Source organism: Panthera leo, chromosome C1 (assembly GCF_018350215.1).
Source record: "Panthera leo isolate Ple1 chromosome C1, P.leo_Ple1_pat1.1, whole genome shotgun sequence".
NCBI lineage: Eukaryota > Metazoa > Chordata > Mammalia > Carnivora > Felidae > Panthera > Panthera leo.
Genome location: NC_056686.1, coordinates 91321601 through 91347815, shown reverse-complemented (window position 1 = coordinate 91347815; position 26215 = coordinate 91321601). Strand labels below are relative to the sequence as shown.

The window sequence follows — 26215 nt, the reverse complement described above, 5'->3', positions numbered from 1 at the left end:
ATTCAGGTAAATTTCAAATACTCTAACAACGTGTGGCCCTAATATCGGGATACTTTTCCCTAGTTTCCTGCAGAATTCCACAAAACCCTGAGGTTTGTAAAAGTTAATGCAACTATATTCATTTCTTTGGAATAAATCTTTGATCCTACTAGTACAGAAGGAAGGTAGCCCTCACCCCAAGGAGTTGGTAGATGTGTCCCTGTCATGAAACATTGCATGGCTGCCCAACATTTGCTAGTCCTGAAAAGTTCTAACAGTGTTCATCTCAGAATGTGGTTTCATGTTTCTAGTAGTTGTCTATTTGAGCACAAACATGATTTGTATCATGTCTTATTGATCAAAAGCAAGATCTGATAGCATTTTCTTTCAGCTTAACACAGTTTAAGGTCTAATGGCTTAGAACTGTGTGATCCCTGTCACCTCTCAGAATAAAGGTATTTAAAAAAAAATGAAAGAATGAGAAATATGACAGATTCCACCGTTGCCTTGGCTTGTAACCAAAAGTAGCAGATTTCTCATCTGACCTCCCAAAAAATAATATCATGGAGAAAATTAAAATATAAAATGTATGTGATTGGTTATGTGAATCAAAAGTACAGTAATTTGAGAATTTCAGAGTAAAAGAATGACAAAAAAAACGTTCTATACAAAATTATTTTAATGTAATAATTATGTATCATTAAGGGTGGTGTAATATTTTTTAATAGGCTGGCATTTATATTGTGAAAATAATGAAAAGCACAGTAAGATTAAATAAGCAATTATTTCTGCTTCTCTTTTGCATAAGTGCATAATTTGCACATATAGGGTATCAAGAATGTGCTATGGGGATGCTCATATGCACTTCTTCAGTGTTTCAGTTAAGAATTTTAGTCTAGAATCTAGATCAAGGAATATCATAAAAATAGTTTATGCACGCTTTTCTAGGGCTAAAATTAATTAATGTGAAACTTCTTTTACTGTTTAGTTGTCAGGTCAGATTTTTCATCAGGACTATAAGGGTGCTGCCAATGAAGATTTTGGAAAGTGGCCTGCTTTCTCTTATTCTCACACTTCCTTAGATTATTGAGACAGAACTCTGAACTTGAACGAAGTATTACTTTACATTTACCCTATTACCTATATGTATTATTATTTTTTCCAAAGAAGATGATTTCACTTGATTTTATTTAAGTAATGTGAAGTGGGTGTATTTACAGAAAGTGTGCTAATAAGAAGTAGTTAATTTTCACATGATACTAAATAATTCTCTCCAAGCATTTTATCCTTTTAAAAAATTACACGGAAGCCTATTATGAAATGAATTAATTTTCACGTTGACTTTTTTTAATGCAGCATCAGTTGTTTTGTGACTTGCTTAAGTATTGAATACAATAAGTGCAATTTTTATTTAATGTGTGATTCTGCTCATCTTTATTTTGGATGCATAATTATAGTAAGCTCTTATATTACCCAATCTATTTGGAAACCTTAACTTGGTTTAAGGAGAAATGTAGCAAAAAAACGTTAAGAAGCATCTTTCACTTTATGCTTTTCCACCAAGACTGTGTGGAGGGTGGTTTAATTCTCTGAGGCAGATGCTTGTATGATGTTCAGGAGTCTTGCTAGTAGTAAATAATAAAACCCTTTTGTAAGCTCTGTCATCTGTAGTTTCCCCACTCTTGAAGTTCTTTGTCTCCATATACCAGTTTTTAGTCCTATTCTGTTCTCCTTTCAGTAGCTATGATTGTGACTTTGTAATTTTTAATTTTACACTTTATTCTTAAGGTAGGTCAGTTTTTAATAGCTACAGGATCTGTAGGCCTTCATGAGCCCCCTTCATGTTCATCCCATGTTCTATTCTGGAGTGGGCCTTCAGAAGCTGCCTTCAGCTGTGGGAAGTAAGATTATTATTACCTATCTATTTAACACATATGCACTCTAAATCCATTCCTTAATTTGGTTTTTTTTTTTTTTACCTTTAAAACTGAGGAACCAAAGCCTGTTCCATAGCAAATGAACCTTTTGCTTATTTTGTTGGTAAAATCAACAGAGAATTAAGTTTATCCCAAGAGGCAAGAAGAGATTCTTGGATGATAAAAGTATTTCTTTTAGAGAAAGACAAGGTAATGGGTAATGAAGCAAGAAATAACTCAAATGCTTCTAAAATTAGGTTGGTTGGTTGTCCCCTCCCCTGCCCCTTCTAGTTTGATCAAAGAAGATTGAGAAAGTTCTAAAGACCATTTCTCCTGATCTCATGGGGCTGCATTTGACAGCTCCCAGGGATTGCCTCTAGGTGTGCACTCCTGTTTTCTCTCCTCTCCCTGCTAGGGACAAAAGCTCTGTCCAAGCTTTTGAGAATATAGGTGGGGGAGGGGAGTAGGTGGGGTGGAATATGACAGAATGACAATTGAAATTAGCATTTTAAAATTGTTTATGGTCTGCTAAATATTTACAAATTTTTTTACAATGTAAAATAGTTTTTAGATGCTTTGTTTAAATTTTTTTTAAATGTTTGTTTATTTTGGAGAGAGAGACAGAGCATGAGCTGGGAAGGGGCAGAGGGAGAGGAGGACACAGAATCCAAAGCAGGCTCCAGGCTCTGAGCTGTCAACACAGAGCCCGACATGGGGCTCAAACCCACGAACCCTGAGATCACAACCGAGCTGAAGTCTGATGCTTAACCAGCTGAGCCACCCAGGAGCCCCTGGGTGCTTTTAAAGTAAAATAAATCTCCAAAGGCATTCGGTATAAGTAGCTGAAAAAAATTTTTTTTTCAATACAACAAATCATAATTACACTCATTCTTCCTGTAGAAAAATTTGTTTTCGGGGTCACTGATTTTTCAGGAGGAAAAACCTAAAACATAAGCAGTAGGGCAATAACTTTAGAAAAACAGTTTGTAATTTGTGTGCATGTAAACAGTCAAAATACCATGAAGTTAATAGTAATGATGATGATGATATTATTATTGTTATTATCATTATTAACAACAACAGTAAAGTTGTCACTTAACTGTGTGGCCGGAAGTGTTCCAGGCATTTCACAGGACTCATTTAATTCTCACTACAAATGCTGTGAAGTAGGTGCTATTATTATCCCCATTTTATAGGTGAGAAAACTGAGGCACAGAGATGCTCACAGTCAAACAGCAGGTGCCAAGTGACAAGGTCTGAATTGGAACTCAGGCAGTGTGATTCTAGAATCCATATTCTTTTTTTTTTTTTTAATTTTTTAAAATATTTATTTGTTTTTGAGAGAGACAGAGTGTGAGCAGAGGAGGGGCAGAGAGAGGGAGACACCAAATCTGAAGGAGGCTCCAGGCCTGAGCTGTCAGCAGAGAGCCTGACGCGGGGCTTGAACTCATGGACTGCGAGATCATGACCTGAGGTGAAGTCGGCCGCTTAACCGACTAAGCCACCCAGGTGCCCCTAGAATCCATATTCTTAATAATTATACCATGTTCAGTCTCTCTCTCTCACTCTCTCTCTTTTGGATACAGTGTGCACACGAGCAGGGGAAGAGGCAGAAAGAGAGGGAGACAGAGAATCCCAAGCAGGCTCCACACTGTCAGCGCATGACCTGAGCTGAAGTTAAGAGTTAGATGCTTAACTGACTGAGCCACCCAGGCTCCCTTCTCTATTGTTTTTTTCATACAGTGTTATATCAGTTTCAGGTGCACAGTGCAACGATTCATAGTCCTGTTCATTACTCAGTGTTCACCACATAAATGTACTCTTCATCCCCTTTATTTCAGCCACCTCCACCACCGCTCTGGGAATCACCAGTTTGTTCTCTGTACTTAACAATCTGTATGTTCATTTTCTCTTTTTTTCTTTGTTCATTTTTGTTTTTAAATTGCCCATGTGAATGAAATCATATGGTATTTATCTTTCTCTGACTTATGTCATTTAGTATTATACCATCTAGGCCCATCTGTGTTGTTGCAAATTATTCTCTATTTCAGTCCTCACTTCAGGTAGTATAGCATTGGTCTTAAACCCGAGTGCTCTTTTCCACATTTTAAGTCTATGATTTTTAAATGGTACTAGTTTGGGGATTCCAGGAATAAGGCCCTAAGGTTTTATTCCTTTCTTGCCTCCAGCATTTTGATTGTATACGGTATAAGAGCACAGAAAGACAGCTTCTACTGTACATTAAGAAGGTGAAGGGAGGGGCGCCTGGGTGGCTCAGTCGGTTAAGCGTCCGACTTCAGCTCAGGTCACGATCTCACGGTCCATGAGTTCGAGCCCCACGTCGGGCTCTGGGCCAATGGCTCAGAGCCTGGAGCCTGCTTCCAATTCTGTGTCTCCCTCTCTCTCTGCCCCTCCCCCATTCATGATCTGTCTCTCTCTGTCTCAAAAATAAATAAACGTTAAAAAAAAATTAAAAAAAAAAAAAAAGAAGGTGAAGGGATATGTAGGAAGTAAGTAGCAACATGATATCCATCATTATATATTTTCCTGTTGAAAATATTGTCAGTTGTGGTCATTGTCCTTTATAGAGAGAGCTCTGCAAAATGTTACAACATTTCAGGGAGAACAGATATTTTCATTGAAAGCAGTTTTCTTCCAAATTATCAGCTGTGAATCTTGGATTCTCACGCTTCTCCTTTTTGTGCCTTGTCTACCAAGAGCCCAGAGAGACATTTTCTTCTCACTTATAACAGTTTTCTTTATACTAGTTTTTCCAGTACAGTTACCCATCTTGCTCAACACAGGTTCACCGCTGATTTTAATGATCATATTGGGCTTTTTCAAATCCATTTTGAAAGTAGTTTGGTTAAAAACAAAAATTGTAGGGGCGCCTGGGTGGCTCAGTCGGTTGAGCGTCCGACTTCAGCTCAGGTCACGATCTCGTGGTCCGTGAGTTCGAGCCCTGCGTCGGGCTCTGGGCTGATGGCTCGGAGCCTGGAGCCTGCTTCGGATTCTGTGTCTCCCTCTCTCTCTGCCCCTCACCCGTTCATGCTCTGTCTCTCTCTGTCTCAAAAATTAAAAAAAAAAAAATTGTAAAAATTTCTTCAGTTTTCTCCCACCTTGAGAATCCTGAAAGTCTGCTCAATGAGCTTTGAGACAGGAAGGCTGTAAGAACCTCTTTCACCATTTAACTTGTGAATGAAAACAGCAAGAGGAACCCTAAGAAAAATCCATGGTTAATATGTGCTTAGCAAAGCCAAGTGTGCTCTGAATGAACCCAAGTCTCCTCCAAACACAGGCAAAAACCCCAACACAGAGAGAAAATTGCTTTTGTAAAAATCTAAATTATGTGGTTGTTACAGACTCAGCATTTCATCCAGTTGTATAATAAAAAGTGATAAGTCCTTATTAATTAGTGAGATTACTTATTAGGTGGGAATGAATTTAATTATTTGTGAAATGGGACATATAACCACGCATTTTCAAACATTTAAAATTTGTTTTGCATCTTATTTATAATTTTTGTAATGCACAATTTTTCATATGGCTTTCTTTTCTGTGATAAAAATTAACTTTCATGTTTCACAAGCTGCATGCCTGTTTTATTTCTTAAAGTATTGAGATGCAAGTGACCATATTTAAAACACCATTCTCAGTTAAATGTTTGTTAAAGTCAGAGCTTCAGATCTTGGTTTTGAGGTTGTATATCTTCTCTAGTCTCTGGCCTGTCAGGCCTCAGAAATAGCTGAGTTAGAGTTTTAGACATCACATGTCTTTGCTGGGAGCATTTTCCAACCAAGAATAGCTACTTGGGCTTTGTTCTAATAATTCCTGTGTTCATTATGACTTTCAAAAAATTTTTTTTTGTGCCATAATACCCGGAGATGGCAAATGAAAAGATCTTTCTTTTCTGTGGTGTTATATCAGCAACATCAATTATAGATGTTCAAGTGAAAGACTTATTAGAGAAACAAAAATGTTAAATTACAAACACGGTAGAAGCACGTTTCGCTCAAATTCAGTCATACTTTTAAATGGAAAAAGTGAAACATTTATTGGCCTTCCAAAGTATCACATATTAATACAATTTTACTAATGCAAAATCTTTGTTTTGCTTTGTTTCACTTTTCTGCATAGAAACGGACCAATGGACTACGAAGAAACCCGAGACAGGTGGATCCAGGTGTGTTTTTGATTACTTGTCTGTAATCATAACTTCAGTTAAGTGATTATGAAAGTATATGGGAATTGGTGTAGAAGGTCAGACGGATTGTTGGCCTTTGTTCCTGGCAGTTTGGTATGTGATGAGTGACCAGGAGGCGCCAGTCTACTGTGTAAATCATTTACCTGACAGTGCTTCCTGGGATAGGCTCACGTGATGAGTAACCACCAGTACTGAACTCAAGAACCAGCCATCGAGCTGGGTATTTACTTGCTGAACAGCTTCAGGCTCCCTGGTTAATGCCAGTATATCCAACACCCTCCCCTTCTTCCCAAATGTGGAAAGAAAATCATCCAACAAGCTAGCATTTAAAAATTAGCATTTTATTTTTTTGTTTTTTTTGTTTTTTTAATTTTTTTAATGTTTGTTTATTCTTGAGAGTTAGAGACAGCATGAGCAGGGGAGGGGCAGAGAGAGAGGGAGACACAGAATCCAAAGCAGGCTCCAGGCTCTGAACTGTCCGCACAGAGCCTGATGCGGGGCTCAAACCCATGAACTGCGAGATCATGACCTGAGCTGAAGTCAGATGCTCAACCGACTGAACCACCCAGGCACCCCCAAAATTAGCATTTTCTAAGGGGGTGAAGGAAGTTCATAAACTAGACAATTTTGGTACCCTCCTCTTTTGGGAAAATACTTTTCTTCATCCTTCATCTGTACTATTTTATAATAGAAGAATGAATTTAAAGACTTGGTGAACAAGTATCCTCCTTTGAGACCAATTATTTGTCTGCAGAGAGCATACAGTTGTTTTCTATTTAACATCATGAGGTTTGTTTATCATTATTTTAGTATAATTATTTTTCCACCCATTAAACAATGCCTTCCTCAGTTTAATTACCAAAGGTTTGTGGTGTAAATGGTCTTATTATTGTGGGTAAAGGGTACTCATGCCCAAAGGATTCCAAATATATGAATTTGATAATAAATCAGGTGGGGCATGAAGCAACCTTGCTGGAAAATAATCTGGATTGTGTGTTTTGTTTTCTCATCATAAACAGCATTCACCTAGTTGTAAACCTGAGCTTTCAAAGCATTCTAGCTTTTAACTGAAACCACACCCATGGTAGCCATGCCAATTTATGAGCTGTTGGAAAAGATTTATAGGACCTTTGTTGCCTCTGGCTAGAAATTGCCTCACTTATGTCCTGAGATCAGTTTAAATCTTTTAACTACAGAACAAAATTGAGGCCATTAAAAAAAAATATAGGTGTTCTGGTTTATTTTAATAGTTCAAAATTCCCAACACAGTACCCTTTGCAGAGGATTCTGCAGTAATATTTAGAAGTGACTTCTTCAGTTCTATTTAGTATGAGTGCATGGCTGTGAACAGATTTTTTTCTTCTTATTTTGTGTGAGGTGTAATTTATTTTTATTTCAGAAAATGATCTAACCTTTACAAGTATTATTTTAAAAATATTTTCTCTTTCTTCTGTGGACATTTTAATTTAATCCGTTTTCTTCCAGGGAAATGCATTTCTGTAATGTGTCAATAGGAACACATTTGACTATTAACAATTGACTTTATAGCTGGAATTTTTAGGAACCCTTAGCTTTTCTAAAGAGAGGTATAGTGAATTCACAGATGGTAAGTATAACAAAGTGGACCAGTAATATAATAGTGTATGCTCAAGTTCATGGCTTTGTATATGTACAGCGAGCGGCTCTGGTATTCCTAATTGTCCACAGATTTTAGAACATCATTAAGAATAAACTTAAGAATACAAAAGATGTGGTCCGATATATTTGTAAGGGGAAAGAAACATGTATATATACATGCAGACACACCCACACACACACAGATTGTGTATCATATAGTTTTCCATTAGGTATGGTAATTATATATGAACATTTTCTCATTTCTCTACATTTTTGAAAACAAAAAACAAAACAAAACAAACCAAAAACAAATAGTAGATCTTGCTTGTTGTAGATGCTAACGGTGAAAACAAGTGTTTCTCCCTGTAGGTGTCTTTTGATGTCTGGCTGAGTTATGTGTGCATCTTTGTTTCTTTCTGTTGGCAAGTTGCTAGCTTTTTGGTTCAAAATTGACCCTTCCTTGATCACTGCCCTGCACTGAGTTGGTCTTGATTATCATTTAGCATATTTTCACAGTTTTTACATTCATTCCAAAACGTTTAAATGAGAAATCTGTAAAATTGAGGCTTTCTCAGCAGGGACAAACTGCTTGCAAGGGGCATTATTTGCTGCTCATGCTTTTACCATGGAAATTCCTTTCATCTTTTCTAGCTAATTTAGTTGACATATCTGACTGCGAATACATCTAGTGTTTTCCAGGGCCTCACTTGGGGTGGCTTGTACAAAAGACCGACTAACTGTAAGGCCTCTCGTTTTGGAAAGGAACTTAATGCATAGTTATATGGGTGGTAGGTGCCTAAGAAGTGTTTGTTAAGTGAATTAATGAATTGTTGTATGCTTTTTGTGTGTGCGTTGGCTCTCTTGCTTTTTAAATTCCTCCTGCTGACAAAGTGCACAAGTACAGTAACGGAGCATTGAATAATCTAGGGGTAAGAAGCATGGCTCTGAGGCACAGTGACTCGGGACTCAACTTAGGTGCTCACTTGCTGTTGACCTGTGGCAATTTCTTCCCCTCTCTCTGCTGTCCTTTCCTCATTGAAAGGATACTAATAATAGTACCTACCTTACAGAGTTGTGAGCATGAGTAATAAGTGTTACACGAGTTAATAGGCATAAAGCACTTTATAACAGCCCCAAGTATGTAGTAAATAATAAGGGGTGGCAGTTATTATAATAATTACTTTATGGTAGAGCAAGGAGCTTAATTTTGTCATGCATAGAAGAATCAGTGATATTTGCCGGTTATTTCTTTGCACACAGACCCAGATTTTTATGTTGAGTTTCCATTGAGGCTAGATGTTACATAAATATAGTTGTTTTCAGATTTGCCGGTATTCCCTGCTTATCTGATGGCCGTGATATTTTGTGTATCTTTAAGAAGAGAAACAATCAGGGGCGCCTGGGTGGCACAGTTGGTTGAGCGTCAGGCTTCAGCTCAGGTCACGATCTCCTACTCCGTGAATTCGAGCCCCGCATCGGGCTCTGTGCTGACGGCTCGCTCGGAGCCTGGAGCCCGCTTCAGATTCTGTGTCTCCCTCTCTCTTCTCTGCCCCTCCCCCGCTCATGCTCGCGCGCGCGCTCGCGCTCTCTCTCTCTCTCTCTCTCTCTCTGTCAAAAATAAATAAACATTTAAAAAAAAAAAAGAGAAACAATCAAGACTGGTGGTTGAGAGTTTTTTGGTGAAGTTAGAATAGTGTTTGTGATTGCATTATAGAAACAAAAGAAAGAAAAACCTCCCAAGTTGAGAACGTATATGTGGGGTTCTGTTCAAACCGAGAAAAATGTAAGCTATGGGTTTGCATCGTGTGTTGTGAGCACATATAAAACATTCACTCTTTATTAATAATTGTGGTTAATCTTTATAGAAAATACTTGCAAATGGCTTTGCAGTTTATTTTTTCTTGTCTTCTATTGTGTGCTAAGAAAATTATCAATTTATGATCTTGACTGCTTTTATAAATATAGTAATGTGTTAGATGCAAATTGTGGTAGCTCTTTTGGATATCTTAAATATAGCAGATATTTTCATCAGTTTGTACTTTTCTTCCTAAGACAGATGTTGGTTTCAGGAAAATAACACTTGTAAGAGACAGATCAATTATTTCAGGAACACGGAGGTGCTAGGCCTTTTTCGAGAACATGAGATCATAAATCTCAAAATCTGAGCACTGGTGTAATATTTATCACTAAAAGTTGCACTCAAGGTCAAAGTTACTAATTAAATTTTAATACTGAATTTTAAACGTTCCCTTCTAAGTATGAAAGATGAAAGATTTATTTTTGTTTGCATGTGGCAAGTCTGTATTCCGGGACATGTGTTCTTTTTGGTCAAGCCCATGTTTTTGTCTTATTTGCAGCTCATTGCATCTTGTATTTAAGTCCACAGTCACTGGCTTTAAAAAAAAATCAGGCCAATGTTCTGGGTAGTGCTGCCTGAAGAGTAGATGGAGTAGATGGCAAATATTTAGGTAGCTCACATTGTCTTTCTGATCTTAGGTTACCCATGTGATTCATGATAACCTTGAATAGTAAATGAACAGGTAATGGTTTAAATGATGAAAGAGTTCTTTCTGAGAACTGTGCTTTTCATATGCTTATTGTAACTTTTGATTACAAAGAGAAACATGTGGCTTGGAAAAACTGTCTTTTCTTATTCACTGAGAAGATGTCCTACAGTTTCTTAGCAGAGACCCTTCAAAGATGGTCACTTTCTCTTTCAGGTGGGTAGGATTGATATGTAATGCCATTTCCATTTCTTGTATGAAGAAAGGACGTCAAGAAATCTTTCTTTCATTACCAGCTTCCTATATCACAATAAGCACCAGCAATATCATTAATTATAAAACATGGCCCTTTTTTATAAGGAATTTATAGTCTGCCTAAAGAAGGAATAGATACAGGCACAAAGTCTTAATTGCATAAATGCATATATAAATGTGCATCTGAAAATATTTTAATATTATATACTATTTTATATACTGATTCACTGTGCTATGGCATACTGCCATAAAAGCAGTGAATAGTCCTATAAACATATAACAAATCCAGTTATGTAGTATGTGCAAAGAAGCAAATGGAATTGGAAGAGAGAAGCTCAGGAGGGCTCATATTGCTTTTAGGCTGGGTTGTCTATATATGCTTTTATTTATATAAATAATTTTGTTACACTGGTTTATTGTATTGAATTGTAATAATACAGTTTTCCTTAATGTTTTAATGTCAAACAATTGATGAACTCATTCCAAATCTGAACAGAATTATTGATTTCTTTTAGATTGGATTCTAAACATAATGTCAATTTGCTCAATAGGGAAATTTTGTATTTTTAGTTTCCAACTAGAAAACATTAACAAGAAAAGTAGCAGCCCAGGATTTTAAAAATCACAGACCTAAAAATACATTTTTTTCCTTTCTCATGGGGGAGACAAATGTATATTCTTGAAGGCTTTAGAAAAATGAGCTTTTGTCTATAATAAATAAATAATAAAATATCCATAGATTCTGATATTTCCATATTAATCAGTCAGACCTACTTCTGTCTTTTCTGTCACCCCTAAAACTAATTTCTCATCAAATATAAATACTAATCTAAATATTGGGAGCATAATTGTAAATGTGTAAAAATATATTTCACATTGAAAGAATGAACTTGAGAAAGCTGGGACAATAGAACCCAGTGAGTGATTAAGATTCATTGCCCAGAAATGAGAAATCCAAGCTGTGAATGAGTGCTGGGAGCCTGCTCTGGTTTTCAAAACAGTTGATTTGTTCTCAAGCTTCTATTAAATTATAGACGATAAGACTAGTTTTGCACTAAGGCGATTGATCACCTCGTACCTTTCTCATTCCCTTTATGATGATGACAGATTTCTATAGTGTGCATCATAGTCCCATGTTCACATCTCTTTTTGGTTTGAAGAGGATTTGTTTTGCCCCTTAGAGTCTCAGGGCAAGCTCACAAAGGGTCACTATTGCTATTGGCTGGCAGCTTTGGCACCTGGTACCTTGCCAAGTTGTTTTTTTTTTTTTTTTTTTCCATTGCTCAGGTACCTCCAGCATAGGAACCAAGGCGAGATGAATATTTGAAGACATGCACAAAGGTGCTTTAGGTGGGAAACACAGTATTAATAATGTAATTATTGAAACAACAAAACATTTGGAAAAGTATATATAGAACCTACCTCTGGGTCATTTATTCACTTCTAATTTATAGCTCCTTTTTTAAAAAAAGTTTTTTTTAACATTTATTTTGAGAGAGAGACAGAGCATGAGCAGGGGAGGGGCAGAGAAAGAGGGAGACACAGAATCCAAAGCAGGCTCCAGGCTCTGAGCTGTCAGCACGGAGTCCGATGTGGGGTTGGAGATCACAAGCTGTGAGATCATGACCTGAGCTGAAGTCGGACACTCAACCGACTGAGCCACCCAGATGCCCTGTAATTTATAATTTCTGTTACAGTAATCATGTCTTCAGGAAATAATGTATTAAATACTTGGAAAAAATATACTAAAAAGGAAGTCTTGAATGTGGTGAGCTGCTTTTAGCATTTATCACTGATAAAGTATTCCTTGCTTGGAAGGTCAGGATGTCTTGGGCTTCCTTTGCAATATCTATGGCCCTGGTAATAAAATATTATTCAATTTCCAAAGAAAAAGAATGTGCTGTATAAGGCTAAGTGCACACACACACAAAAAACTTGAGAAATTTCTTGTGGGTCATTGTCCTCTGAGAACCAAGTAACTTGGTTCCAGTGTTTTAGTCTGAAGTAAGGCAAATGGAAGGAACCAGTTAAGTCAAAACTATAGGCTTCAAATGACAATATTGATACAAGTAATATCTGATACCAGGAAAACAGGACATCAGTAAAATAATCATTAATATGATAATGGCTTATAATTGTATAGTAGTTTTATATACAAATAAGATGACTAGCAAGTGAATTAGAATATTGGATGGCAGTTTGTGGAATTTCTATCAAAATGACACATTGGCAAATATATCTTTCAGTATATTCAAATCAAGTTGAGTTTTAAAATTTTAACTTGAAACAAAAGAATTTATGTTCACCACTAACAGTTGTTTTCTACAGATAATTTTTCTTTTGGGATTCATTCTTTTCTGCGTAGATATTAGAAATAGATGGAAGTTAACCCATCTTTGAGAAACTTGGAGTTTTGTTGGAGAGGTAAGATGTACAAAAATAACATGTCAAGCAGTGTACTGTGTGGTATATGATGAACCACCAAAATGTGCCGTGCAGGTTATAAGTGGTATAGTTGACCGAGAGGGCAAATGAAGGAGAATTCATGTGAAGCAAAGGACACAGACAAGGAGGCAAAATATCTGACAGGCACATCAAGAAAAGACAATTTATGTGGAACTACAGATGTTTATTTTATTTTATTTTGGCAAAAGTGCAGATGTTTAAATAAAGTTAACTGTCTGTTATTAGGTTTGGGTCAGCTCAGTTCGTTAAGCACCCAGTATGCATTGTCAAGCGACACACATTTCAAACTAGGAAAACAAGAAAAAAGAAAAGATAGTTTCCACGTGAAATTTGTTTTTGGTAAGAAAGAAGGGCTATGTTCACGAAAGAATCGTGGAGGGGAAAAGGAGAGGTTGAGTTTGAGCAGGCTTTAATGTACGGGCATACCTGGTTTTATTGTGTTTTGCTTTACTGCTCTTCCCAGATACTGTGTTTTTCACAAGTTCACGGTTTGTGGCAACCCAGCATTGAGCAAGTCTGTCGGAACCATTTTTCCAACAGCATCTGCTCACTTCGTGTCTGTGGGTCATGTTTTGGTAATTCTTTCAATATTTAAAATTTTTTCATTATTACTGTATTTGTCATGGTGATCTGTGGTCAGTGATCTTTGATGTCACTATTAGAGTTGTTTTGGGGTGCCACAAACCATGCTTATAAAAGACCACAAGCTTGGGGCACCTGGGTAGCTCAGTTGGTTAAGCGTCTGACTCGATTTCGGCTTAGGTCATAATCTCATGGTTCGTGGGGATCGAGACTTGTGTCAGGCTCTGTGCTGTCAGCAGAGCCTGCTTGGGATTCTCTCTCCCTCTCTCCCATTGCCCCTCCCCCCTTCTCTCTCTCTCTCTCTCAAAACAAATAAACTTAAAAAAATTAAAAATAAAAGACAGCAAACTTGATTGATAGATGTGTCTATTTCTGACTGCTCCATTGACCGTCGATTCCCCATTGCTCTCCCTCTCCTCAGGCCTCCCTATTCCCTGAGACACAACAATATTGCAATGAGGTCAAGTAACAACCCTATGATAGCCTCTAAGGAAGAGTCCCACACATCTTACTTGAAATCAAAAGCTAGAAATGATTAAGCTTAGAGAGGAAGGCATGTGGAAAGCCCAGATAGGTCAAAAACTAGAGCTCTTGCATTAGTTAGACACGTTGTGATGTAAAGGAAAAGTTCTTGAAGGAAATTAAAAGTGCTGCTACAGTGAACACGTGAATAATAAGAAGGTGAAACAGGCTTATTACTGATCTGGATAAAGTTTTAATGGTCTGAATTAGAAGATCAAACCAGCCACAACTTTCCCTAATCCAGAGCAAGACCTTAAGTCTCCTTAACCCTCATCTCTTCAATAGAGAGGCGAGGAAGCTGCAGAAGAAAAGTTAAAAGCTAGCAGAGGTTGGTTTATGAGGTTTAAGGAAAGAAGTCATTTCCATAGCATCAAAGTACAAGGTGAAGCAGCAACTGCTGATGTCGGAGCTGCAGCAGGTGATGCTAAAGGTCTAGCTAAGACAGTGAGTGAAGGTGGATACAACAAACAATAGATTTTCATCCTGGATGAAATAGGCTTCTATTGGAAGATACCATCTAGGACTTCATAACTAGAAAAAGTCAATGCCTGGTTTCAAAGCTTGAAAGGACAGGCTGACTTGGTTGTTAGGCGTGAAGGCAGCTGATGACTTTAAATTGAAGCTAACGTTAATTTACCATTCCAAAAATCCTAGGGCCCTTAAGAAGTAGGCTAAATTTACTCTGGGCTCTGTCAGGAGAACAACAAAGCCTGGATGACTGCATATCTGTTTTACAAGAGGGTTTACTGAATATGTTTTTAAGGTTTTTTAAAATTTATTTTTGAGAGAGAGCAAGAGAGAAAGAACAAACACAGGGGAGGGGCAGAGAGAGAAGAAGACACAGAATCCAAAGCAGGCTCCAGGTTCTGAGCAGTCAGCACAGAGCCCAAGCGTTGAGACCATGACCTGAGCTGAAGTCTGATGCTTAACCGACTTAGCCACTCAGGCACCCTAGTTTACTGAATATTGTAAGCCCATTGTTGAGACCTATTGCTCAGGAAAGAAGTATACCTTTCATAATGTAACTGCTCATTGACAATGCATCTGGTCATGCAAGAGTTCTGATGGGAATGAGTGACAAGATTCGTGTTGTTTTTGTGCCTGCTGACACAACATCCATTCTGCAACTCATGGGTCAAGGATTCATTTTGACTTTTAAGCCTTATTATTTAAGAAATACATAAGATAGTGATAGTGATTCCTCTGATGTATCTGGGCAAAGTAAATTGAAAACCTTCTGGAAAGGATACTATTAAGAACATTCATGATTCATGAGAAGAGGTCAAACTATCAACATTAACAGGAGCTTGGAAGAAGTTTATTTCAACCTTCATGGATGAATTTGAGGGTGTCAAGACTTCAGTGGAGGCAGTAACTGCAGATGTAGTGGAAACAGCAAGAGTACTAGAAGTAGAAATGGAGCCTGAACATGTGAGTGAATTGCTGCAATTTCATGATCAAACACAAAGAGATGAGGAGCTACTTCTGATGGATGAACAGAGAGTTTTCTTGAGATGGAATCTACTCCTGATGAAGAATGTTAAAATGATTACAAAGGATTTAGAATATCCCATAAACCTTAGTTGATAAAGCAGTGCAAGGGTTTGAGAAGATTGACTCCCACTTTGAAAGATGTCCTACCGTCGGGAAAATGCTATCAAACAGCATCGAAATTGTTTGTGAAAGGAAGAGTCAATCAAGGAGGCAAACTTCATTGCTGTGTTAGTTGAAGAAATGGCCACAGCCACCCCAGCCTTCAGCAGTCACCACCCTCACCACTCCGTGGCCATCGACATTGAGGCAAGACCCTCTACCAGCAAAACCACGATGACGTGTTAAGAGCTCAGATGGTGGTTAGCATTTTTTAGCAGTAAAATATTCTAAAATTAAAGTATATAGATTTGTTCAGACATAATGCTCTTGCACACTGAATAGACTCTGGTATGGTGTGAACACAACTTTCATACGCACTGGGAAATCAGAGATTCGCTTGGCTCTGTTGCGATACTTGTTTTATCATGGTGGTCTGGAACTGAATCTCCTGTCTCTCTGAGGCGTGTGCCAGTACATCTGTCACTGTGTACGAGTGTCAGACATGTTCCTCCTTGGGCATACCATGGCTGGATTTTCTGCTTCTCCTACTTTGTCCTTTTTCCATTTGTACACTCTTCTGATTGTCTTCTTATTATCAAAAGAGGTAAGTCTGGAGGGATGGACCTGAAATGGGAAGTGGGGAGTTCCGCCAGTCTCATCCCTACTCATAGCTTTAACTTGCAGGGGTATAAAGAAAAGAAGCTTTCTTTTTTCCCAGTAGCTTCTTGTAACCTTGTCACTATCTAAATATGCATTTGATATTCTCCTTTGGATGCAGGTACTATGTTTCTAGAAGGAGGTAATCCCTTCGCTCCACCATTTTCTACTCAAGTGTTAGTGTAGCTTGGTCCATTAGATTAGAGAACTGAGGAAATGGGGCCTAACACAGCATATTCCTTGGAGGCACATGGGAGGAAAGGACCCTTACCCATTGGAAGGATAGGGTAAGAGTGGTGGAGAGGCAGAGAATGCAGCCCTTGAGGCATTAAGTTAGCCACAGCCTGCCTCTGGCAATAAAGGAACAATGAGGGAAGAAAGGGAAGAAGAATCTTCCTAGTTCTGTCTGTGTTAGGTACTTTGACCTACATCAACATTTGTAGTCATTGGAGGCAGCCCTGTGCAGTGGTTTGGGCCGAGGACCCTGCAGTGACATACATCTGGGCTTATGTCCTGCCCCTCTGCTTACCTGTTGTACAGTCTTGGGCAAGTCAACCTGTTTTATCCTGTCTAAAATGGGGCAAATAGCAGCAGACCTCATGTCATTGTGAAGATTATATGATCTAATAGAGCATTTATTAATGGGATTTAGCACATAGTGCTTTGTAAATGATGGTGGTGATGATGGTTATTACTAATACTTAAACATTCCTGTATTAATTTTCCATTGCTATCTAACAAGTTGCCATAAATTTAGCAGCTTAAAACAGTACATATTTGTTACCTCAGGGTTTCGGTGGGTCAGAAATATGGGCATGAGTTAGCTGGGTCTCCTGCTTCATGGTTTCTCACAAGCCCTCAGGATGTTAGGGCTGTGTATGAAGGATCTGAAGGCTCACTGGGAAAAAGCTACTTCCCAGCTTGCTTACATACTTGTTGGCAGGATTCAGTTCCTTTTTGACTGTTGAATTAGTTCCTCCATTCCTAGCTCGCTGTTGGCCAGAGGCTGTCCTCAGTTCTTAGCCACATGGGCCTCCCCAACATGGCCGTTTCCTTCATGAGAGTGTGCAAGGCAAGAAGGTGATGGAGTCTGGATGGAAGCAGGATGGAAATTCAAATCGTATGTAACATAATCATGGAAATGACATCCTACCCCCTATTTCTTGGCTAGAGGCAAGTCATAGGTGCTGCCTACATTTGGAGGAGGAGATTAACAAGTGTGTGAATATCAGGAGGTATTATTGGGGTTCAGCAGGGATTATTTATTAATCAGCAGGGATTGTTGAGTTTCATCTTAGCCTGTCTGCCACAAACTCAGATATTGCTGTTTTTCAGTGGAGGTAACCTCAGCTCTGAGAGGTTTAAGTAATTTACCCAAGGTCACACAGCACCTGGCTGGTACCAGGACTTAATTGCAAAGTTTGGCTCCAGAGACCTCACTCTTGTAGAGATCTTCTGTGTCCCCTACTTTATGCGAGCTTTTGCATGGAGGACAGCTTATTTCCTGGAGTTCAGCTGTATAGTACAGTGGAAAATTAGCAGTGTGATCGGGTCTGTTTTGCAGAGTTCATTAGTGGCTGCTGTTACAAAGCAGATTTATGGGTGATTTTATTTTATGCATTGTTAATTTTGAAAATGTTAATCTGAAATTGCTACAGTATTTCAATTAATTTGGATGATTAAAACTTAGCACCAGAAGAATCTCTAGCAGAAGATAAGGCAGCTAATTAGAGGTTCTGAAACAAACAACTGTAGACACTGGCACTGAAACATGCTGGGTGGAACTCACTCTGCTTAACAGTTTTGAAATGGAAAGAATAATTTCTGGCAGTCTAAATATTAAACTTGAGTGCATTTGACTTTTTTTAAAAGCCATTTTAAGAAGTTAATTATTTAAGTGAATGTATAATTTTTTAATATCATGCATTTCTAGAAAACAGCCTTCAGATTGTTTTGGGTAGCTGTAGTTGGTGACAGAAATACAATAGGCATTCGTTGTCCAGGTATTTTTCTTGTATGATATCTCATGCATTTTCTATATGTTGTTTCCATTTATTTTTTGAGTTTGAAGGTGAGACAGCACAGACTTAAAAAAACAAAACACTTGATCTTGTTTGATAGAGTTTTGCATTTTGAAGGATTCTAAAAAATTCAGAAAATATAAGGAAGTGTACAAAAACTTCCTGGATGAATTGCCTAGAATTCCCTCCCTCAGATAATCACCTTTATGTTGTTATTTTGTTACACATTTTTCCTAGTACTTTTATTTTCTTGGTGTGTAACCATATGTTTATAAAAGGTCGGTATTTCCAAGATGGTATTCTGTTTTTATCACTTAACTTTGTGTCATGAGCATATTTGTTTATTCACTTGTTCATTCAGCCGTTTGATTCGTATGCAGGCACAGTGTTAGATTTACGGGGATGAATAAGAGGTGTTTTCCCTAACACAGCAGTGTCATGAAGATTTGAGATGAGGTAATCAGGTAAGATTTGAGATCAGGTAATCAGGTAAGATTTGAGGTCAGCATAATACAGAGGCTATGCTTAAGAGGGGTGCATGTTTCAGATGTGTGGACATGAGGGAATGATGTGTGAACTCAAAGGATGTGAGTAGGGGATTGACAGAATATGAACGGAGACAAGAAGGCTGCAGGAAGAGGGAACAGCTCCAGCAAAGGCCCCGTGTTGGAGGAAGCACAGAATGGCTAGGGCTTAAAAGGGGGAGCTGTGTACCATGAGAATAACCGAGTAAAGGTCTTTATTTCTGCATCAAGAAATTTGACTTTATTCTGAAGAGCAGAGTGAGGCTTTCAGCTAGAGGACATGGTCTTCTAAGATTGGTTGAAAAGATCATCCTAGCCATACTGTTAAGGGTGTACTGAATCATTAAATAGTCTTAAAAATATCAAGTAGTTTTTTGGGGCGCCTGGGTGGCTCAGTCGGTTGAGCATCCAACTTCAGCTCAGGTCACGATCTCGCGGTCCGTGAGTTCGAGCCCCGCGTCGGGCTCTGGGCTGATGGCTCAGAGCCTGGAGCCTGCTTCCGATTCTGTGTCTCCCTCTCTCTCTGCCCCTCCCCTGTTCATGCTCTGTCTCTCTCTGTCTCAAAAATAAATAAAAAAACGTTAAAAAAAATTAAAAAAAAAATCAAGTAGTTTTAAAATCATTTCTTATTGGACAATAGTCTAATTTTCATTTTTATGTATACTATTTAAAGAGTATTTATACATGAATATATTTGTCCATATGGCTGATTATTACTGTTTAAGAATGGAGTCACAGAAGTGTAATTTCTGGCTCAAAACTTAATGAATTCCTATACTCAGGATATATATGTTGCCAAATTGCCCTTTAGAAACTTTACATTGAATTATATCCCCACCATTTTTGACATATGAGATCATGTCTTAACCTATGCTTAATGACACTGTATTTTTCTTTTTACTTTAAGTCATTTGATGAGAAAGGAATAGCATAGTACTATTTATATCATTGTAGTTGATATAATGTAAATTATTATGATATATGATTACTATTGATATAGATCCTTTTTAATGTTTATTGGATGTTTATATTGCTCTTTTGTGAATTACCTGTTTATACCTTATCCATTTTTCTATTCAGGATTTAGTGGATTGATATAGTCTCACAAATAATCTTTACAAATAAAGATTATTTGTAAGACTATATAAATATTAATGATATCAACCTTGAATTTTCTGGCTTATGTTATTTTTATATGAAGTTTTAATATTTGCTGTCAAAATTATTGATATTTATGGAATTCTTTTTTTTTTTTTTTTTGCTGATTTTGTGCTCAGAAAGTTCTCCCTTTCTGAATTCTGTTAAATACTTCTTGTCTTATTGATTAATTTATGTAGCATTTAACCTATGTCTTTTGACTTCTTACGTAAGTAATAGATTAAAGTTGTGTGAACAGTTCCAAAATATACATCAAAATATTTTAAGGATTCACAGTACAACACTTTACAAAATTTAAATTTACCCTTTTTTTGTATGTTGCTTAACAGCCATGTTATATTGTGTATTTTATTTTGTGCTTTATTATATATGTAAATATATACATATGTATTTTTTGCTCAAATAATTATCTCGTGCAAAATCTATCATAAAATGTCTGTATAGATAGTAAGTGAATAGTATTTGAAACAAATGCAAGTATTTAATATTGAGATACTCAACATTTTTTGTTTGTAAGCTATGACAAACTAATATTCCTTCTCCTAGCCATTTTGGAAGCAGTAGGAAAAAATATTTTGTGTTTTGAGTTCAGAGTATCTCCCACCTCCCATTGCTCCCTTTTCCTTTATAAATTTACATCCTCCTTAATGTTGCAGATCTCTGGTCATGTTAATTTACACAGTAGCTTCTGGGTCTGTGACTAGACTTACTATTTTACAAGATTTTTGTTTTGAATAATTTTTCATTAAAGTAGGAAAATTTCAGCTTCTTTGTTTGAAAGATGCTATAGATATTATTTTCAAAACAGTGTGGAAATTCTGTATTTTAGAGCTCCAATTTAGAAAGTTTTATATGGTGCCATGAAAACATTAAGTGTTTAATAAATAGTCTTTCCTTGGGAATCCAGTTGTAAGCAGATAGAATAACAAATTCAGTATCCTATCTGGCATATTCCTCCTGATGATGTGTTCAGGCAACATGCCTCTGGATTTTCAGATATCAATAGTTTTGTTTGTAGCTTCCTACTGTTATATTAAAAAAATTTTTTTTTAATGTTTTATTATTTTTGAGAGAGAGGGGCAGAGAGAAAGAGAGGGAGACACAGAATCTGAAGCAGACTCCAGGCTCTGAGCTGTCAGCACAGAGCCTGACAAGGGGCTTGAACTCACAAACCGTGAGATCATGACCTGAGTGGAAGTCGGATGCTTCACGACTGAGCCACCCAGGTGCCCCTCTTCCTAGTATTTTAAATGGCCCAAAGGAATCATGTGATGTCTTCAAATCAGGACAGAACTTTTCTTCTTGGGGTGGAGAATTCTTCTTTGTTTGGGGCACATTGACAGATTAGATGGATGAAAATAAAAATATTCATGTATGTCTCCACTACCACCCCCTATTATATTGATAATATTATAGTTTTTAACTCCTAGAGGAAGAAACTTGCCATTTAAAAAATGTAATGCTATGCTCTGGGGATCCCATTTTTAAAAAGTTGTGAATCTTCCATTTACATTGAAGCAGTATCCAAGAACAGAATCTGGCCATTGGTTTTGAAAATACAAAATGGCAACACCTTCTTGGAATCTCAGACGGTTCGAGGATGTTTTTTTCTAGAAAAACAGGAAGAAATTGGAAAAAAAAGCATATGGACTCAGGTTGAGCATATGAGACATTTTCAACTTGAATCCGCACTTTACTCATATTTGTAGTGTGACTTAAAATTAATTTTGGTGAAGCATTTAGATTTGAGAGAGGAAAAAAAAATCCCTATCTGGAACTAAATCAACATTTGTGGCATCTCATTAATCACTGCCTTATGTAACCACTTTTCCCACCTAAAGAGAAGCTACTGGATGGGAAAAGTTTGTAATATTAATGCCAAATGCAGATCTTCCTTCTCCAAAAAGGAGTTCATTAATCATCATCGAAGCACAAGAACAAACATACTTCGTGTCTCTTGCCAATTTTTTTCAGTAACATTTTTGAAAGGCAAAAAAAAAAAAAAAACAAAAACCCATGTTCAATTTTTTATCTTTATTTGAAAAGGTTTTAATTTGGCTGTTATTTAATTTGTGATGACGTTATGTAAGTTTAACATGCTGTGAGAATGGGTATGCGTAGTATATAGCAATATAGGGTATTGATGGAGTTTGGACTCCTGAATCAGGGAAATCTGTATGCAGATTATTGGTTTTGTTAACTTTCTGACTAGGTGGTCATAACATGCAGAACACTCCAGGCACAGTGCTTGACACAGGGTGATTGGCCAATAAGTGGCAGTGACAGAAATTCCTACTCTCACTGGTACAGAGCAATATGGGCCTGAGGTTTGAAAATATGCTTTTAATCCAGGCTTCTGTGTAAATCTTTGGGCAAGTTAATAGCTTCAGTTTCTCAAATGTAAAGTGGAAATAGTCACCTTATGTACATCACGGGATTACCATTTGGCTCAAATGAGATAATCAGGATCGAAAAACCAAATCTAGTCATGATGTACTAACCTGTGTGATAAAATCAGTGCCAAGTCGTGAGATCTTCATTATTTTTGCCATAAATCTTAGCCTCTCAATGTTAGAGTTATGTGCTTGATAAGTGCTTTTGATGGAATTGTAGGGTCAGTCATGCAGTTGTTACCATTCACTGGAAATTTCACTGCTCTTTCTTTGTAACTGTCTTTACATCTGTTTTTTTGTCTCCTAATTAAAAAAGAAATTATTTACAAATGAGAAAAATTAATGAGTATTACAGAATTGAGCCAATAGATGAAAGCAATGCCAGCCTAAAAGAAAGGAACCATATAAACTGCATGTAAGAAAACAGATGCACAAATTTAATTTTTTTTTTAACGTTTATTTATTTTTGAGACAGAGAGAGAGCATGAACGGGGGAGGGTCAGAGAGAGGGAGACACAGAATCCGAAACAGGCTCCAGGCTCTGAGCTGTCAGCACAGAGCCCGACGCAGGGCTCGAACTCATGGACCGCGAGATCATGACCTGAGCCGAAACCTGATGCTCAACCGACTAAGCCACCCAGGTGCCCCTAGATGCACAAATTTAAACAATCATAAATGGGAAGGAAAAAAAAAAAGGAAATCCTCATGTGCAAGAAAAGGTGGCTTCTGTCTTTGTTTGTAATCTGTTTGCTACCAAGTATCGGGGGTAAGAATGGGTCTGTGGTGAAATTGTTAGGCACCATGGAGAAGTGTTGATTTCTTACTTGTCCCTTTTAGAAGACATGCTCTTGTTCATTTCTGTGGCTTCTGTTAAAAGCATCATTAAAAACTGAAAGAAGAACAAACATTTCTAAGGTTGTTGCTGAAGATGCAGCCATGAGGCTTTGGAAGATCACAGGAGACATGTAAAGGTCGGGTCTGGCAACAATGGCAGGGAGCTCTTTTTGTCCCCCATAAAGCAGTAAAGGATAAAGAAGAGATCATATGGATGTGTAGCAAAGCTTAGTTCATTTTTAAAGTCAAAATAGTTTGGAAAGAAGAGGTTGAGCAGAGTAGCACAGCAGGAGGTTTTTGTAAGATGAAGTAGAATTAAAGTGTAGGCAAGAATTATTTTCTGTCTTCAATTTTAAAGAACACCATCCTATCCCATCTGTCTCTTTTTCCTGTGTTGTTCTTGACCTTCTTATCAGCGCTTGACTTTCTTCCTTGGGGATATTCCTTGCATAGTCAGCACAGACTCCATCTGAAATCTTGAGACTCACACCCTTATTGCAAAAGAGTTGAAGAGAATTCAAAGAAACATGTTCTGCTAAGTAGCTTGGGAACTAATTGTTCCAGGATGTTTCTGTAATAAGACACTGCCAGCTAGAAGCCAAAAAGTCCATGTAACATGTACCAATCCCATGGTAGGATTCACTTAAAAATATAAACCGAAGTTAGTATTAAGCCTTAGAAATTCCTACTGACCTGTTGACATTCCTTTGACAATAAATCTTTCTTGAATGGTCACTTCCCTCCTTTCCAATCTGCACGTAGACCCCAGGACCTTGCTCTCAGTTTTTCCTTCTCTCTCTACAATGAGGGAAAAGGTGATGGTTTGCTTATCTCTCATGCTACACATTTCATTGTATGTCACAACTTGAAATTCTTAGATGTGATTTATAGGTTCATCAGCATGTTGGTGAAGTAACCAAGGGATAAATATTAGAGTGCTATTTATTCATGTACTAGAATTTTTATATACTTTATTTTTAATTTGCACAACAAAACCTGTGGAGTAGATATTCTTGTTTTTACAGACAAGAAAGCTTCCGTGAGAGGTTAAGGCCTGTGTCTGAGTTCACATAATTTTATATATTTTTTTAAATTTTTTTAAAAATTTATTTATTTTTGAGACAGAGAGAGCATGAACAGGGGAGGGTCAGAGAAAGAGGGAGACACAGAACCTGAAACAGGCTCCAGGCTCTGAGCTGTCAGCATAGAGCCCGACGCAGGGCTTGAACCCACAGACCACGAGATCATGACTTGAGCCAAAGTCGGACGCTTAACCGACTGAGCCACCCAGGTGCCCCCAAAATTTTATATATTTTATATAAAAATACAATAAACATTTTATATATATGTTTCTGTAACCAGTTAAAGCATTAGATGTTTTTAACTCATTTAGGAGTCTTGCTGGGCGTGGGCGGTTAATCCACTAAAAATTAGTGTATTTTATCAAGAGATTTATGTTGTAGCCAGAATGGTCTCAGCCATGCATCATGCCAGGTGCTCAGGGGAGGGATGAAGTGAGCTGGGTTAGGCTACAGGGAAATAATCCTGGTCAGAGTAAAGAAGGATAAGCATTCTTAATTGCTAATCTTAGGAGGGAGGAATATGACCTTGATGTAAGGGCTCCTAGGCAGGAGGGTGTTGCTCTTGCGTGACAATGTCTGTATCCCAGGTGAGAGAGGCCCACCTGAAGTGATTTGACAGTCCATCAAGGGCTTCTCTGAAGGACCTCAGTGGGGCAAACAGGCAAAGAGGCACAGAGATGGCCTCTTAGGTCCCTGCCAACCTTGGGTCACTCCCATTTCTGGACAAGAAAGGAAGCTCATTTCCTACAGCATTCTAGAGCTTTCATTAGTGTGTCTTTGCTTTGATTTTAATATAATTAGGTAATAAGATCATAGGAAAATATCAGGAAATGACCCCAAACAAATGTAATAAATGCTGCTTCTGTTTATTCTTTATAAATATTGTCTTTTTTCCTTAATATCTTCATTAGGATTTGTGTAGAGAACAGGGTTTGAGCATGATTTTGGCATTTTAAATAATTTATAGAGGATGATTGTTAATCCGTCTTGTTGGTCATGTCTGTGTGGATATAATCCTAACGTGAACTATCATCAGTCAAGTGTCTCAATCCTCAATTACAGCAAAATTCCTTACAATCTGTTTATGCTATTTTACACAAAAATTGCATCTCATCTTCTAGGCAGATGTGGAGACCTTGTTGGATTTTATTTCCTGCATTATTGTCCCATAACAAGCATGATCTTAAGTTCAGTGTGTGGGAGGCCAGAAAATATAACTGGTTAAAAAATTAGGCTTCGTCATTGGTGTTGTCCAACTCGGTGCTTAGCTCTGCCACTTAGCAGTGCACCCTTGGGAAGCTGGTCAACCTCTTTTGCCTCAGTCTGCCTTCTGTTACATAGAATCATATTGTATGTACCTTCCAGAATTGCTGTGTGTAGATTAACTGAGCCGGTATATTTGTAGAGCATTAGCATGATGTCTGGCTCCTTCGACACACTTAATGAATGATGGCTCCTGTCAGCACCTCTATCTTCACGATCCTGGGTCTGGGTGGGTGTGGAAGGCAAGCTGGAACCTGTAGAGACGGGACCCAGGCTCCAGACTCCTGAGGCCGGTGGCTATGCCGTGCTGTTGTTTGTTCTGCTTTTAAGCATCTTGTCCCATTAGAGCAGAGGCAGTGCTACAAGCTGCTAGCTCCCACATGTCTTGCTTCTAGTGCTTTTGTGAAACTTAATGTGCATGAATTCCAGAGCGAGGCTGCCTGGAATTCAATCCAGACTGCACCGTTTGCCAGCCCTGTGACCTTGCTCAAGTCCCTTAACCCTTCTGTGCTTTAACTTCCTCTTCCTTAAAATGAGGGATCACAGTAAGACTCACTTTATAGGATTATCAGGAGGCTTAAATGAATTAATATACATTGAGCTGTTAGGGCCTGGCATATGGTAAGTGCTATGTAAGTCTTAGCT

General features: G+C 37.8%; 1 protein-coding gene across 6 annotated transcripts in view; it reads left to right on the top strand.

Annotated features, from left to right (window-relative positions):
• Positions 1 to 26215, top strand: part of VAV3 (vav guanine nucleotide exchange factor 3) — a 468861-nt gene that overhangs the window by 357375 nt on the left and 85271 nt on the right. For all 6 annotated transcript variants that reach the window (XM_042953185.1, XM_042953183.1, XM_042953186.1 and 3 more), the window contains one exon: positions 6033 to 6078. In XM_042953185.1, coding sequence (XP_042809119.1) covers positions 6033 to 6078 — 46 coding nt within the window. The remainder of the gene's footprint in view (positions 1 to 6032; positions 6079 to 26215) is intronic.